The following is a 17,081-nucleotide window of genomic DNA, read 5'->3' as shown; positions in this document are numbered from 1 at the left end:
CATAAAAAAATGGGGTTGGGGTAGGCACCAATCCTGAAAATATCAGGAGTTACTACCATCAGTTGGGCAGTAAGTTTATTAGTCTTAGGACCATGATGCAGTAGGGCTAGAGAAAACAGTATCTTAAATGGATGAACAGAGTTTTTAGGAAGTGGAAGAAAACCAAGTATTTCTGACCACAAAATTACAGTATCATTTGAAACTAGACATGGGTTTTTCATTAATAGTCTCTGGCTTATTTTTAGCACCTGGACTTCACTCATATATTTGTTCTTTCTTTTGTAGTACAACATTTATTCAAGATTACCTTAGTCCTGGAGAATGTTTCTAGGAACATAAGTTAAATGTAATCACAGTTTAAAACAGTGTCTTCTAAATGTGTTCCAAATCAACAATTTAGAAGAAAATATGGTTTACCATGCAATCCTAACTGTGTAAACAGAAAAAATGAAGTGTGCTATATAGGCTATAAAAGTAATAACGAAGTTGGTTATGGTGGCTCACATCTATAATTCCAGCACTCTATAAACCTGAGGCTAGCCTAGGATACACAGAGGCCTTATCTCAAAAGAACAAACAAACAGAATAGCAATGCACTTTTTTGCTACTGATGAGACTAGAATAAAGTATCAGGATACATAAAAACGACCAGTGAAAGAACAAAAATATAACTTACTTCATAGCTGTTATAATTTGATCCGACTTAATACTGGATTCTAATGAATCAAATGTAACAGTACAGAGTACCTTAAAAAAAAAAAAAAGAAATTCCTTAAGCTTTAAAATACGAACAATAAAGACTAAAACCAAAAGCCAAAAGGAAATATGTGAATGAATATATATATATAAACTACATGAATATGTAGTTTTGGTTTGTTCATTTGGTAATTGGTTTTTTTCATTGTTGTTTTGGTGTGTGTGTATTGGGGATTGAGCCAAGAAACTTGAATACTAAACACGTGCTTTACTACAAAGCTACACTCCCAGACCAAACTAAAAATACCTGATAAATTTATCTAACTCTTCTTAAAAAAAAAAAAAAGGAAAATAATAGGTACCTACTTTTCTGACCCTTGTAGTCAGGAGTGATGCTCAATAAAGAGTATAAAGGAGATGGACTGTGGTGATTTGCATATGCTTGGCCCAAGGAGTGGCACTAATAGGAGGTGTGGCCTTGCTGGAGGTAGTGGGGTGGGCTTAGAGACACTCCTCCTAGCTGCCTGAGAGTGTTCAGTCGGTTCCTGGTTTCCTTTGGATGAAGATGTAGAGCTCTCAGTTCCTCCTGCCTGGATTCTGAACCTCTGAACCTGTAAGCCAGCCACAATTAAAAGTTGTTCTTTGTAAGACTTGCCTTGGTCATGGTGTCTGTTCACAGCAGAAAACCAGGAGTGGGGTATTGCTGTGATAGGCCTGACCATGCTTTTGTTTGGAAGAATGTGGATTTTGGGACTTTGGAAAGGACATGGAAGGTTTTAAATGGGGCTTAATAGGCTATCCTAGTAGGAATATGTAAAGACTTTGTTACTGAGAGTGACTTGAATTATGCCCACTTGGCCTAAGAGGTTTCAGTGGAGAATTTCAGTATGTGGCCTAGAGACTGTTTTTGTAATATTTTGGTAAGAACATGGCTGCTTTTGCCCTTGTCCAAAGAATCTGCCTGATGTTAAGGTGAAGAGATTCAGATTATAAATTCTGTTGTAAATTCTGTTGTATGGTTATTAAAGTTCACTCCTTATGAAGAACATTTTAATGAAAAGGAGCAAGTTGAGAAAGGAAAAATACAAAATATACAAAGGGACACCTGGAAGTGAAATAGAGCTGAATCCTGTGTTCAAGAGTATTAAATTGAATTAAGAGGGAAATGACCTTGGGGCAAGATCCTACCCAGCTAAGTTTGCTCCAGGCATGTACAAACATTTAATCCCAGTTGGCAAAGACAAGTAGATCTCTGAGTTCAAGGCCAGCCTAGAACAGAGTAGATTCTAGGAGTATAAAAGATTAAATCCAGGTGTGGTAGTACACACCTTTAATCCCTGGAGACAAGCATACAGATCTCTAAATTTAAAGTCAATCTACAGAGCAAGATCCAGGACAGCCAAGCTTATGTAGTGAAGGAGTTAGAAAAGAGTAAGCTAGTGATAATGTAATAGAATGGGGGGTGGGGGGTGGGGGGGTGTTCCAGCTTATGCAAGCAGCAGAACTCAGCATCTTTGGCATGTGGCTCTGACTTTATCTTTAAGAGGAGAAGGAGGCTACTGGGACAATTGACACTGGTTAGCTGGAGCTAAGAAATTAGTAGTGATTAAGAAGAGACCAGAACTACTTAGGTGAAATCTGGGAAATGTTTTCTGAGAGCACAAAAAGCTGGGTTTAGAGACAGCCAAGGTTCTGTACTTGGTAATCTGTAAAAATCACAGAAGCATGAAGGTGTCATGAAGAACAGCTGAGGCTTGGAACTGTGAGAGGCCATGGAAGGCCATTGGTGAAAGTACAGCCTCAGTTGTATTTGACAATCCACGACTGAAGAGGTCATGCAAAGGACTTGAGGTGTAGCACCATGAAGTGAGTGCAAGGTGAAGCCTAGTTGCAAAGACCACAGTGTATTAGAGATGCTAGTACCATGGGATGATCACTGAGAGCAACAGCAAGTGTAGTGGATCAACCTGAGCTTGAAGTGCTACAGAGGGCAGAGCTGGAGAAGTGAAGCCAGCCCTTTAGAGGATCCCAAACATTGAAACAAGATGTTAAAGATGCCAGAGCTGTGGGATACCTGCCAAAGAAAGCTGCTAATATGGAGTGCAACCAGCTCAGGAGGAGAGTTTATTGCAGTCAACAAAGATGATAAAGGGGTTGAAGATCTGAAGACTGTTTTGACATTAGACATGGAGATGGCAGAGTTTGGAGTTTGCCCAGCTGGCTGACTATCTTAATTTGGAAATTACAGTTAAGTGTCTGGATGGATCTCAGAAGAGACTCTGAACTTTTAACATTGTTGACACTGCTATAGACTATGGGAACGTTGGAAGTTGGACTAAATGTACTTTATATTATGCTATGTTTAGGTATGGCCCCTATAGACTCATGTGTTTGAACAAGCTTATGGGGGGCCAGGGAGTGGAATGTGATGGTTTGCATATGCTTGGTCCAGGGAGTGGCACTATTAGAAAGTTTGGCCTTGTAGGAAATGGGGTGGGTTTGGAGACCCTGAGGATGTTCAGTCTGTTCCTGGCTTCCTTTGGATGAATATGTAGAACTCTCAGATCCTCCTGCCTGGATTCTGAACCTCTGAACCTGTAAGCCAGTCCCAATTAAACGTTGTTCTTTATAAGACTTGCCTTGGCCATGTTGTCTGTTTACAGCAGTAAAACCTTAACTAGGACATGGATTAATATCAAAACTCAAGATTTCAGAGGCTAATATTGTAAAGTTCAAATGCAGATAAAGATCAAGTCATGTGTATAAACTGGGGTTTGTTACTGAAAAGGGTTAATATCTAAAATTTCTAAGACATTATAGCAAAATAGCAGGTATAGTACTATGAGCAATGTTAAAAATAGAAAAATAACCATAAATACTGATCAAGAAATCTGAACATAAAGACAAAAATTGTCTTGAACTAGTGCCTCAAGTCACACAACTCTAGGTGAAATGACCTACATGAAAATAAGGGTGTGCAGCCCATCATAGGTGTGGTTCATATGATGATCCCAGCCACTGCTTATTATATAAGAAGACTCTCACTAGGAAGCAGGGAAATACAAGCTAAAGCAACAAGATTCAACTCTGTAGTTAACAAAAAAGAGAGTAATGATTAATGTAAGGAAAAGAGGCATAAAGCATTATCCTGTACAATACGGTATAGGTAGAGGTAAATAAGCCAATGGATACTAGAACCAACGTAAGTACCACAGAACAGGTATCTACATAAAGAAAAAGAGTATGACAGGTTTGCAGTAAATGTAGAAAACAAGGATCATGAATGGATCAACAATGACAATACACCCTAAAACAAGGAGAACAAGTAACTTGGTTCTTTTAATATTAAAACAAAAATTAAAATATCCAGCAGTCCTGGAAAATGAAATAAACTTATAGAAACAAAAGCTGTTTCCTAGACAGAGATATCAGGAAGAAGCCACAGAGAAGCATGAGGATACTTTCGGAGCCGACTGGGGTTTGATTGTCATGTTGTGAGCTTTCTTTTTGTGGTGCTGGGGATTGAACCCAGGGCTTCTAATATGCTATGGCCCTGTACCAATATGATGTTCTTTTAATTATGCCAAATGTTTTCCAGATATATAAATTTAAACACATCAAATCATACAATTTAGGTATCGGGTTAAACAGTACACTCAAACCAGTGAGGTAGGAGGAGAACAAGTGTGAGTCCAGCCTGCGCTGCAGAGAACTACATAGTGGGGCTCCAAAACCAAAACAACAAAAACTACATACAAAAATTCTGTACATGTTAAAATATATACTTTACTGCATTAAGTTATGCCTTAACAGTATTTAAATTATATTCATAAACACAATAAAGCCATGCAGTGATGAGTGCTTCTCTGGGCATTCAGAACTCAAAGGAAGGCAGCTCATGCGTTCCAGACCAGATTGAGTTACATAGTGATACCATCATAATACAACATATCAGTGATATCCTGTCTTAAAAAACAGTTGGGCACAGTGGTGTGCATCTATACTTCTGGTGCAACTATGAAGAGATAGGGGGCAGATAGAACAGAAAGAATCACCAGAAACTTACAGGACAGCTTTCCTGGCAAATATAGGTGTAAACAACAAGAGCTTCCTAGATTTCAAATATGGGGACACACACACCACACACACACACACACACACACACACACACACACACACACACAAATTTACAGTATCTACACAGCAGAAATGATACATTTACTACCTGTGTTTGTCCTCTCTGAAATAATGCTGATCCATGAAGTGTTTTAAACATATCTATCTCACAACTTATATTCCTAAGTGAAGTCAGATCTCGTCCATCACACCTGGAATAAAGCAATAAAGCCATATGTGAAGTCAGAAAAATTAGATCTCTTTATCTCTACCATTAATTGATAAACAGCTAACAGTAACTTGTTAGAATCTTAAACACTAATATAAACACTTGGTTTCCACTCTATGTCCCACTGAATCTATGTCTGGAGGTGTGTAATTTATCCATCATGAGAGACAGCCACAACCACACAATCCATATACTTGCTAATAGGTGCTCATTTATAAAATTATTATCCCTTACTCTTCAGTTGAAGCCAGTTTCTTCCTTGAAGCAAGCTGCTACTTTCAAGGTATCTTGCAGATGCTTCAATTTGACCACAGGAAAATATATTTACCTTTTGTATTCATTCAAAATAATACTTCTGAAAACCTCCTTTGCAACAACGTTGAAGGATTCTATTATTTCAAATTGGTCAACCTCTGGAAATTTTTCTATAGAAAAGAGGCAAATCAAAACAAAGGCTTTATCTTTTTGGAAGATAAGTTCCCCAAAGTTCACAGCATCAAATCAAGTATTGTGCGGATAAACCAATGGAGACAGTCAAACATTTAGTTCTCAGACAAAGCATTTTAATCAAATGCTCTTAAGCCAGTTGTGTATGAGTTTGGCTTGCTGTTTTTGTTTTTTTTTTTTTAAATATATCAAAATCAGGATTCCAAGCTTGTTCACAAGCTCTTAGTAAAAGGGACAGACAAAAGCCCAAGCTATTTTAGAGACAATTACAGGTAATGGCATTAAATTCAGCAAAAGAATTTTTATTTTAAAATCTGGAAAACCTTCCCACAAGAGGGCACTTTACTGTTGGTGGAAAGATGAACAAGAACTTTAAGTCAAGCTTTCCTCATACTCAAGTTGTTACAAGAACGATATGATAAAGTAAGATACTGTGTTTAGTGATTATGTGGAGTTACTCTAACCACTGACCCCTGGTGATTCCAGACAATGTTATTAATAACAACAATAGCATTATGCTGACCGATGACTGTGTGCCAGGCCCTCACTTAATCTCCATAAGCCAGGTATTATTGGTATTATAATCTTACAGATGATAGACTCAAGAATTTCTTGTAAATGTTTTTTGTTTTTAGTATTAGAGACTGACTGCACATAGGCTCATGCATGGTGGGCAAAGAAACACTCTACCACTGAGCTATCTCCTCAACCATTGGTATTGTTTCTTGAGTTTTGAGACAGGGTCTCTACATAACCCTGGCTATCCTGGAATGTAGACCAAACTGACATAGAAGTAACAAAGACTTTCCTGCCTCTGTTTCCTGGGTATTGGGATTAAAAATGTGTGTGCCATAATGCCTGGCTGCTTTTTCATTTTTGACTCAAGAATTTTAAAGAGTATTTTTAGATTTTCAAATGAGAGGCTATAGGACAAGTACTTTAAGAACCTGATGCAAATGAGAGAGGAACATTGTACATTCATTATTTCCTAGGTGCCAACTCAAGTAAAGCGTTAACTATACATCTAGAAGAGAATGTGACAGTCACCCCATGATCTAACATTACAAATTTAAGATAAAGCAGAGGAACTATGAGAAAAACAAATTTTCAAGGTCTTACCACTAAAACTTGAAAACAAATCTGTGTATATAAAAAAACAAATTATGTCTTTCTTTTAACACCTTTAAACTGAAAATAGAATTTACCCTTTAGATGTTCCTCTGTATCTAATCTTATCTTGTTAACAGCTTCATCCCTGGAAACCTAAACAGCATTGACATTAGAGTATAAACATAACATCCACATTTCTGTATTGTATGTTAAATGATAATACATTGTAAGAACAAAAACCAGTAACATTTCTGAAAGATTAAAACCTGATTTAATTAATTCAAATATGTATTTGCACATTTCCTTAAAATGTATATTAACAAAAAAATAGCAAACAAGTAGACTTTGACTTAGCTTTATAAAGAGAAGTCCATTTGGAGCTAAGAGATTAGGGCTACCAAGAAAAAAAGCAGGATACATATGGGAATGTGGGTGTGAGCTCTGAAAAGAGAACTACTTTATTTAGTGTTTGTTAGAGATTTACTATCTACTGCAGTGGCAGTGCTGCCAATCTGCCACAGGGCTTCATGAAAGCTGGACAACTGACCCACCACTGACCAAGATCCCCAGGCATGGCCAGAGAGATTTGCTTGTTTGTTTCTCACAGTGATATTTATCTTTATTTTTTAAATCTTTATTAAATTATTTATTTACATTCCAAAAGTTGCCCTCTTCCCTGTCCTCCTTCCCCAAGTTCTCCATTCCATTCCCCCAACCCCATCCCTTCCCCCAATCTGTCCATCCACCCCATAGAACTAATAGCACAAACAAATTTTATGAGTTACAACAAAGTTAATCTTAAAACTTAAGGTATACCTACTTTATCATGTTCATAATCTGTAAAAACTGCATATAGTTTCTCCATAGCAATTCTATTAAGAATAAAATAAATATTAGCAAAATAATATTTGAACTATGAAGTTTTTATAACTGAAAAATTATTAAATAGAAATGAACTACAAATTAATAAGCACTTTGCAAAGCTCAAATGTTGCATGTCACTGCTAATGTGCTTAATACTTATAACCCAGAACAGATTTCTTTCCACCTTTCTGGCAGATCAGACACATGCCACCATGCTCCCCTTCCTCTTCTTTGCTCATTTATTCCAGCTTAGATTTACTCATATTTGCTCAGTACCTCCATTTGCTCTAAGCAATGCTAGGCACCATCTAAGCAATGGGTGCAGAGTTGGTTCCAACCCATTTCTCCAACAGTTTCCGAGATATTAAAATACCACGTTTTATCCTCTTTTCTCTGGATATGGAGAGATAATGGATCTGATTTTTAAACAACAAATGTCTCTTCATTTAAGATTTAAACTATTAACTTGTATTAGGTTTATGCTAGAACTGGCCCTTACCCTCCTATACACAACAGATATATATTTATGGTAATGATTGAATGCAGGGCAGTGCTGCATGTAAAGCAATATCAGGTGCATTTCCTTAGAGGAATTGGGACCCAGTGACTATGCCCGTCTGCACAGGTGTTCTTACGTATGTGTGTATTTCACAATCTCTGAAGAAGGAGTAAATATCTTCTGTGGTGTCCTCTTGGCAACACCCATTTCTTTTACCAACTGCTGGATGCCCTGAATTATCTGCTGTGTATACTTCACCCCAACTTTGATAGCGTGGCAAAAGTCCTGCTGTAGAATGTTTTCTGCTGAGGCTTCCAACATAACTAGTTAGAGAAAGGAAGAGGATAGTTACTGTTTTAGAACCTTTCATCAGTAGATTATTTTTTAAATGAAAAACAAAGATGCAAATAACAAAAGAAGAAAGTACAACTTGCAAGTAAAAATCTAGGATGAATATATTTAAATTATTTACCTATTTGGCTTTTAGGTGCTCCAGCAACTATTAAATTTAAAGTGCTGGAAGACATTTCTTTCCTTGTTGGGTTAACGACACATTCTCCACCGATCATTCCTATTCGTACTGCCCCTAAAACGTATTAAAATGTTGACAACTGTTTAATTAAAACTTGCAGCATTCACAGTATTATTCTAATACTGGCATCAAACCACTGTCTGACAAAAGCATGAAATTTCTACTTCTTGCATGGTTAAGTTGGGGTCCAGCAAACACCCTATCCCACCCCACTTTGTGGGGTCAGTGGGATGCTCTGGATACTCAAGTCAACCACTTGCACACCTATTTGATTATGCTCTTGCTTTCCTCTATATGCAGACTGTTCTGTCAGAAGCAAATGCACCCCTCCCACTAATGTACCACTTACACACTAGCTACTTTGAGAAACTCTACCTGACAACCTGCCCTTCTGTATCATTTTCTCAGCGCCTTGTCCACGTCCTTACAGTGTTACTGTTTGTAAATAAATACCACTCTCTTTCCCTTATTCATGCTAAAAGCAAGAGCCTCTTTATTCTCTTTACTGCTAGTACTCAGATGGCCTTTTCTCTCAGTGCTTAACCAATTGCTATCAATGAGGACACTTCATAATTACAAATATTAACCATTTGCAGACTAGATGGTTGCAGCTTACAAGAGTTATAAGTTACAAACATGCTCATTTTATCTTGAAAGAGTAAGTACTCTGGTAACTCCCCACTGTAAAGAATGAGAGAAGTGGAGCAAGAAATCTAGAAATGTAAAATCGATTAACTTTGTAACAGGGTTACTGGTAACAAAACCCAAAGCAAGGATGAAAATGCCTGAAAGACCTGCAAGAAGTCTTAGAAGTAATAAATCATCACCAATAGCATGTTCATTGTTATTGAAAGAACAGTGGTTCATACTTTCCTTTTTTTTTATTGGATATTCTCTGTATTTTCACTTCAAAGGTTATCTCCTTCCCCCAATCCCACCTCCTCCCCCTCCCATTGCCATCATGAAGGTGCGCCCTCTCCCAACCTTACAGTTTAAAGTTATACTTTTAAATTAAAACTTACCAACAGGTCCATTCCAAGGGATATCTGATAAGGAGAGGGCTACAGAAGCTTTAAAAAGGAGAAAAATAAAATCCTGAAATTACAGTATTTCATTGCTTTAACAGAAAATCAGCAGTGATCATTTTTGTTGGTATTGTACTTACCACCATTAATTGCTAGGATATCAGGCTCATTGATGCCATCTACTGCCAGCAGATTACAGAGAACCTGGCAATAAAGGAGACAAATTAGACATACAGGCAACAACTACAAAAGGCCCTTGATGTTGCAAGATTATTATTTAAATTGGCAACTTGGCTTAAATATAATACCTATATGTTCAATGTCCCTTAGAGTTTGGCTATCATTTAACTAAATCCTTGACACTAGACATTTAAAACTTGAGTTTCCTCCTTTTTTTAAGGATATATGGTATGTGTGGCTACCAGGCATTGTTGAACCCAGAGCTTTTATTACCAAGCTATAGCCCAGTTCTGTTTCTTCACCTTTAGTGAGAAAATATACAGCATCTTCCTAAGGGGCTTATGTGAGAAATAAAAATGCAGTATGCTACAAGAATCCTGTAAATGTCAGCTATGTATGTATTACTATCAGTTTACACTGCAAGTTCTTAAAGAACAATTTTCTTGAGGCTCTGATATCCTCTCAAAGGTTTATTTACTTAGTGCAGTTATGTAAAGTGGTTACCTAAGTATGCCTAACTAAAGTATATGATCACAGAGATTTAGAGGCCTAGAAATAAGCTGTGACAAGCTGGTCATGATGGCTCACTGCTGTAATCTCAGCACTTGGAAGGTGAAGGCAGACAGACTGCCATGTGTTTGAGGTTAGCCTCGGGTAGGCACAGAGTTCAAAGCCATCCTGAGCTATAGAGATTTAGATCTTGCTTACCAAATCGAAACTATTAGTTATGTTAGTTGCCTTAGTGGACTATTATAAACGTGACCTACAAAGCCCAGATAACTAATCTGGCAACACAGGACTATCACACACCATCTTTAATGTACAGTCATTTATTTCTTAATGAAGGGCTTTTTAGAGTCACATTCAAACTTCCTAGAGCGTTCCCAAGAGTCACTTACTCCTATTCATAATTCAGGTGTCAGCTTAAAATGATACCAATCACATGGTTTTTCAAAGTACTGCCTTTTAAAATGACTTAGAATGCATAAGACCATCAGAATTCTTTATAAAGCTTTCTCTAAAAAGAATTATAAAACTTAAGTAACTTAAAAAATATAGTATCTGGTAACAAACCAGCATTTACCTGAGTATCATAAAAATAGCCAGCTGGAAAGAGAGGTCGAATTGAACGATCTGTCAAAAAATACAAAGATATTAAATGGTTCTGGAAGAGCTGCTTTAAAACAAAATCTATTGAAATAATAAGCTAGCTGTTGAACATGTTACAGATACAAAAAGACCAGGTGTTAAGCATTTATAAACATCAATACTTTCATTAATATAGACCATTACCTAAAACAGTCAAGGAAGAGACTGAAGACCAACAGCAGACGAAAAGAACATAAACCAAACATTTTTTTGGTTTACTGTGACTGAGGAATACATGTAAATATAGACAAGCTAGCAATTATTGGGTAGAAAAAACTATAAACTACAAACGATCCCACAATATTTGCAGATGTCAAAGATTTGGAAGATTGACTGGTGATATAACTTAGTACTACACAGTTTGCCTATCATGTGAATAGCTCTGAGTTTTACCACCACCACCTCTCCCTCTTCCTCCTTCTCTACACGCTCCTTTTCTTTCACAAAAAAAGATTTAGAAGATGATAGCTATACTTTAGTAGTTGATAAATACAATGTTTTAGGAGTTACTAAGTTGAACATAAAAAACCATAACAACACAAGAATAAACAACAACAGGTGTGGGAATGGAATCCACACACTGGATAGAGTCATTTAGCCAGTGTTTACTGACTGCCTCTTCAACAGGCTGTACTAGGAACTGGGATTTGGCAGTGACAAAACACATTTTTCCCTCTCATGAAGGATACTTCTGAGTGAGGGGACAGATAGTAAATAATGACAGTAACAGCCATTGAAGGCAGCTGAGCAGAGGGCAGAACAGAGAGAAGTGAGCTGAGCACTGGCACAGTGGAGCAGGGAGCACCTCTGCTAAGAGCTTACCTATTACTCGACTTGTAAGAATCTCTTTGTCAGAAGAGCCAATCTCTCTTCTAAGGTAGTTTGTGGGGATTCTACCTGCTGCAGCAGCCTTCTGTCTGTAGTCCACCTGAAGTAGCAAAGAATTAAGGTTAACACAATTCCTTTTTTAAGAAACAGAGTATATCCCAAGAAGTGCAATATAAGTATTAATTTTCCTGAGATTGCTAACAACATATTCTAGACTGCAAGTAGATATTTGCTTTTAGCATTCTTTTAAAAACTTCACAGGAAGTAAAGTATATAGAGTACTTCAACCAACTAATAAAAAAAGGCCTTTCACTTAACAGTCAGATGACTGCCTAGTCCACTACTTTCTACAGTAGCTTACCTTAACCAAGTCAAATAGTGCCCCTTCCCCTGCTTTCTGTGCACCAACCCTGTGAGACATAAATTGCCTTCTGCTTATCATATTAGAAAGACACAAAAATCCTAATGAATTCTTCACTTAACATATAGCTGCACACCCATACTGGAAGAAAACCCACAAAAAAAAAAAAAAAAATTGCTTCCTTACTCCTACTCCCACCAACCTCATCAAGCTGGATGTTCTCAAGTAAGCTCACTCTTAATTGACATGCAGTCTCAAACATCTAAGGGCCTTCCTTTCTTGTATATAACTTCATACACTTGAACAGGGCAGTACAAATTCTGTATATATACCATTCTAGAGGCTCATATAAATAAGCAAGTACTTACCACCAATGGCATGAACTGGGAAGGTGAAGGCTTTGTTTTGCTGACTGCTGTGACCATAACTGCAGTGTCACCTGACTTGATTGAACATATAAAAATACCAATAAATTTATTTGAAATAAGACATTAATGTGTAAACAGTAATCCCACTCCAAATAAACTCAACGGAAGATAACTCTCTGTCTCTTTGTTTCTTTCTCAATAATGTCTCATTATGTAGTCCTAATTGGCCTGGGATTTACTATGTTGACCTCAAACAGAGATCTACTTACTTCTACCAACAAAGGTCCAGGGCACTGGGTTTAAATGCTTTTACCACCAAACCTGGCTCAACAAAAGATCTCTTATTTCATGTGACTACAACTAGTTCAATCTTGATCCTTTCTATCTGACCAAGGTCAGTATTAGAATATTCACTGATGTTTTCACATGAAGAAATGGCTAACAGCTTAGTCACATAAATGAAGTGAATCATGTTTTTTACTCTTTAAGAAGAAATTCAGACTATAAGGAAAAATTTTCAAGAATTCCAATGAAAAGAATAGTGAGAACACTTTTTTTAGAAAAGCATAATGGATTTTTCAACAGACTATAATACAGCCCACAGTTTGGAAGAAAACTTAGGGGCTACTTAATATCCATGACAATGACTTTGGTGGCCTAGCATGGTTCTGACACTAGAAATACCCTTACTGTCTGAACTAGTTCCAATACCACAATGATGACTTATGGTGCTACAAAGATACCCAGTCACCATGATTAAAGCAAAGACTGGTTTCCTACCTGTACCACAGCACAGCCATCAGCAAATCTTGCCAGTTTTCCAGAGGATATTTCTAATTTTCTGTTTAAAAAGAGACATTTTAATACAAAACGACACCAACACAAGTCTTTGCTTAGTAAAAATAATTGGAGAATCTAGAAAACAAAAGACAAAACAAACTAACAACAACAACAAAAACCCATGCAGGATGAAAGGCTCCCAATTGTCAGGAGAAAATAAGTATAAGTAGGAGTTGTGATGATTAAAAGCACAAGAGAGTTAAGTGCAGCATAAAGATGACGGGAAAAGGAAAAAGATGCATCTGGAGAAGGAACATACGTCAGGGAGAAAATGGGATTCCTAACTATTAACGCCCATTTAATTAATGACTCAGCTCAGATGATTAATTCATCTGTATAAACCTAACACACAAACTCTTCTCTTCTTCCCTGTTAAAATAATTTTAAAATTCCTCTAATCACTTTATGGAAAAAATACAAATTTTGGAATGTTGACTACAAAGACTTTGATGTTCTGATATATAACAGTCTTTTGTATGTTAAGTTAAAAATAATAAAAACTATCTTTTAATAAATAGCATTTTGAATGCTTAAAACTTTAATAATAATAATAATAATAATAATAATAATAATAATAATAATAATAATAATAAAGACTTTCATGCTCAGCAGTGGTGTCAAGACACTTTAATAGTAGGAAAAACAGTCTTTTGCAGTCAAAGATGTCAAGATGGTCACATATTCCATACAAAAATAAAAACTCAAAATAGACACTATTTCTTTTAGTGCAAAAAAAAAAAAAAATTAAAACTCTTGGGGAAGATAAAAAACAGTAGGAGTAAATCTTCATAAATTCAGACTAGAAAATGTCTTATTAGATATGACATCAAAAGGTCAAATACAGAGACAAGACGTATGTCATGCAAGTATCGCCTGTCTAGAACCATCCAGAAGGCACGGATGTATAAACACCTAAGTTCTAAAAGTAAAAAGATACCACCTATAACTTATCAAATAAATTGGGAACATATATGTGAAAACATGGATATATTAAAAGAGTAGAAGAACTCAATAAACACAGCCAACCAATAGAGTGACACTCTCACCTGGATACCATAGAAGGACATCTAGCAACACCAGTAGTGATGAAACCCTTGATCTGCTGTTTGATCGCCAGCTATATTTCAAACAAGTGATAGGCAGAGTACTGACTATCCCTAAGACTTTAGCTGAATTTGGTCCCTATTGGTTGGCATAAGGCCCTCAAATTGCTGTAGGTCTTCATACTCATATGTCCATCTAGACCCAGTTCTGACCCTCAACTCTTCAGCTGAGCTCCACCCCTGGCGTGGCCCAATGGACCTCCAGCAGCTTTCCAAATGGGACTACCAGCAGTAGCCTCTCAGTATGTGTCTTAGCTCTTTGCCTCCAGGCCTTTCAAAATCCTTGAACTATGAAGCATCTTTAATTCTGTAGTCACTGTTTATAGAAATATCCAGACATTTATGAAATACATAGGTATTATTGTGCAAGGTATAATGAGTAATCTGAGAGTTGGTATTAGTAATTGATGGTGGAATAAAAGAAACCATGTTTGTTAACAATCAGCTTATATCAAAGGAAATTGGAACTACCTGGCAAATTTCGCTAACAGAATTGATATAGTATGTGAATCTATTGTTATTCAATGAATTCTGATAATGCAGAAAGGTAGAAAAATTTTGGGGGGAGGGAAGGAGGTACATGTAATTTTGATTGTTCCAAAAAAGTTATTAAATTTATGCGTTTTCTTTGTGTTGTTCCCGTTGTCTCATAAGAATGTACTCTTCAATATTATATGTATAAAATATCTTCGAATACATTGAGAACCCATACTGCATAGGTAGCCTCTGGGCTTTGGAAGTGGGCACTTGGGAATAAGTGGAAGAGTTCTGAAGTTTCCATATGCCAAACCATGTGGATGAATGCCTACCTAAATACTCCGAACATAAGACTGATACAGTGAGCAAGCAGAACAGTGATGGGAAGAGTAAACAGATGCCAGGGGAGGACAGAGGCAGCCGCCTGCCACTCAAAGTAGAGCTGCGGGGAAACCGTTTGTTTTAATTATTTAAAATGTTCATCCCCCCCACCTTTTGTTAACTGAGAAATTTACCTTTTTGACCTTTTGTTGGACGGTAACTGTACCTCCACTATAGGTTCAACAGGACTATGTGCATCTTATAACTGGCATTCAACAAACTCCGGCTCACACTGGCCTCGGTTCTGGCCATCAGTGGTACTGGGTCACGGACTGACAACGCATTACCTAGAGGTGGTAGTGAGTGGTACGCTTCCTACTTCAGAGCTCGAGGACTCAGGAAGTTCACTGCAGGGCTAGGGGGAAGGCAAAGAGGCAAAGGGCAGCGGCTAGCGTGCGAACGGGGAGGGCCCGGGAAGACAGACTTTAAATCCGGAAAAGGAAATCTCGACCTTAGGTTTGGAGTAGAGAGGTTAAAAGAGACTTTGGCTGCTGGATTCCTACCCTGGGAGATTTCTGGCTAGCTGGCTACCAGGGTTTGTTGAACAGGACACCGCGTGAGAAGTCCGCGAACTCACACCGTTCCTCACCTGTGTCCCAGGTCCACACTCACTGCTCTGGACCCGGTGCCGCTCCACAGCGCTCGCGCCTGCAAATAGCTGCGTGCTCGATTTCGCCCAGGCCGGCCAAGGGGACCGAGGGGACCGCAACGCAGTGGTCGGAGCCACAGGCACAAGCAGCACTGCCTGCAAGCCGCCATGACACCCAGCGCGCGGACCGCCCAGCGGCGCCTCATTGGCCAGCCTGCCTGTGGGCGGAGCCGGACGCAGTTTCCTTTTCTTGGAGCCTGGAAACTGCCGGGAAAGCAGTCTGTGCGGGCTTTCTATGTCGATGCGATAGGGTCAAACCACCAGGATGTGTTTTTTTTTTTTTTTTTTTTTTTTTTTTTTTTTTTTTTTCAGTCAGCCCCCCACCCCGCCCTTATCACAGTGGAAAATAAATAGTCCCTTTAAAACATTGTATAGATTTAAAGAAAACCCCTCCCGCAGTGTGGGTGTGATCAGGTTTAAAAGAAAGTCTTATAACAACGTGTTTAATAAATATATGTAAGAGTAAATAAGTACTGAACAACCCCTGCTTATTTGGTTCTTACTTAAAGATCTAGGATTGTATCTGTGGAAGGTCATGGGAAGAGTTTTCCCTCGCCCCCAGCGGCAGCCACCTGTAATTCCAGCATTCAGAGGCTGAGAATGAATTCATGAGTCAACCTGACTTGTTAGAATTTCCTGAAGGCTCTAGGTTCAGCAAGAGATCCGACCTCAAAAAGTAAGTGGAGTGCTATCAAGCAAGACGCCTTACTTCATACATTTGTACTCATACACACACACACACACACACACACACACACACACAAATTCACATAAACATAAACACAGATGTTACACACACACAAACTTACATACACAAACTTACACACCAACATAAGCAAATCAAAGCGGAAAAAAAAAAACAAAACAACAAAAAACAAGAAAAAGCTCTTTTTTTGAGAACCCCTTGAATAATTTATTCTTCATTCAGTTGTGAATGCTGGAGAGGTGTAGTAAAATGAGGAGTCTATATTTCCTAATGTCAATCTAAAATAATTAGAATAATAGTAATTTTGAGTCATAAATTCAAAAGCAAAGCATTGAAGTCAGAGCTTTTTCCCCTCATAGTGTGTGTGTGTTAGTCAGCTTTAGGTTAGCATAAAGACAAAAATTAAACTGCATCAAAATAATACAATTGCAAAATGAAGTATAATTTGGTTTATTTGATTTGAAATTATATTTATTTATTTTAATTTTTTCTTATTTCTCTTTTTGAGACAGGTAGCTGTC

The 17,081-nt window shown here is 37.7% G+C and overlaps 1 protein-coding gene across 1 annotated transcript in view; it reads right to left on the bottom strand.

Annotated features, from left to right (window-relative positions):
• PNPT1 (polyribonucleotide nucleotidyltransferase 1) overlaps positions 1-16,090 on the bottom strand; it is a 31,207-nt gene extending 15,117 nt beyond the window's left edge. Inside the window, exons 1-14 of the mRNA XM_080936020.1 lie at positions 15,795-16,090; positions 13,185-13,245; positions 12,405-12,479; positions 11,670-11,775; positions 10,783-10,832; positions 9,659-9,722; positions 9,516-9,563; positions 8,434-8,547; positions 8,098-8,284; positions 7,419-7,470; positions 6,694-6,751; positions 5,370-5,466; positions 4,922-5,024; positions 677-747 (exon numbers count right to left, since the gene is read on the bottom strand). Of these exons, the coding sequence (XP_080792146.1) occupies positions 677-747; positions 4,922-5,024; positions 5,370-5,466; positions 6,694-6,751; positions 7,419-7,470; positions 8,098-8,284; positions 8,434-8,547; positions 9,516-9,563; positions 9,659-9,722; positions 10,783-10,832; positions 11,670-11,775; positions 12,405-12,479; positions 13,185-13,245; positions 15,795-16,000 (1,292 nt within the window). The 5' untranslated portion in view covers positions 16,001-16,090. The remainder of the gene's footprint in view (positions 1-676; positions 748-4,921; positions 5,025-5,369; positions 5,467-6,693; positions 6,752-7,418; positions 7,471-8,097; positions 8,285-8,433; positions 8,548-9,515; positions 9,564-9,658; positions 9,723-10,782; positions 10,833-11,669; positions 11,776-12,404; positions 12,480-13,184; positions 13,246-15,794) is intronic.
• Positions 16,091-17,081: the final 991 nt, after the last annotated feature.

This window comes from Micromys minutus (genome assembly GCF_963924665.1).
Source record: "Micromys minutus genome assembly, chromosome: 1".
NCBI lineage: Eukaryota > Metazoa > Chordata > Mammalia > Rodentia > Muridae > Micromys > Micromys minutus.
This window is presented reverse-complemented; position numbering and strand designations above follow the sequence as displayed.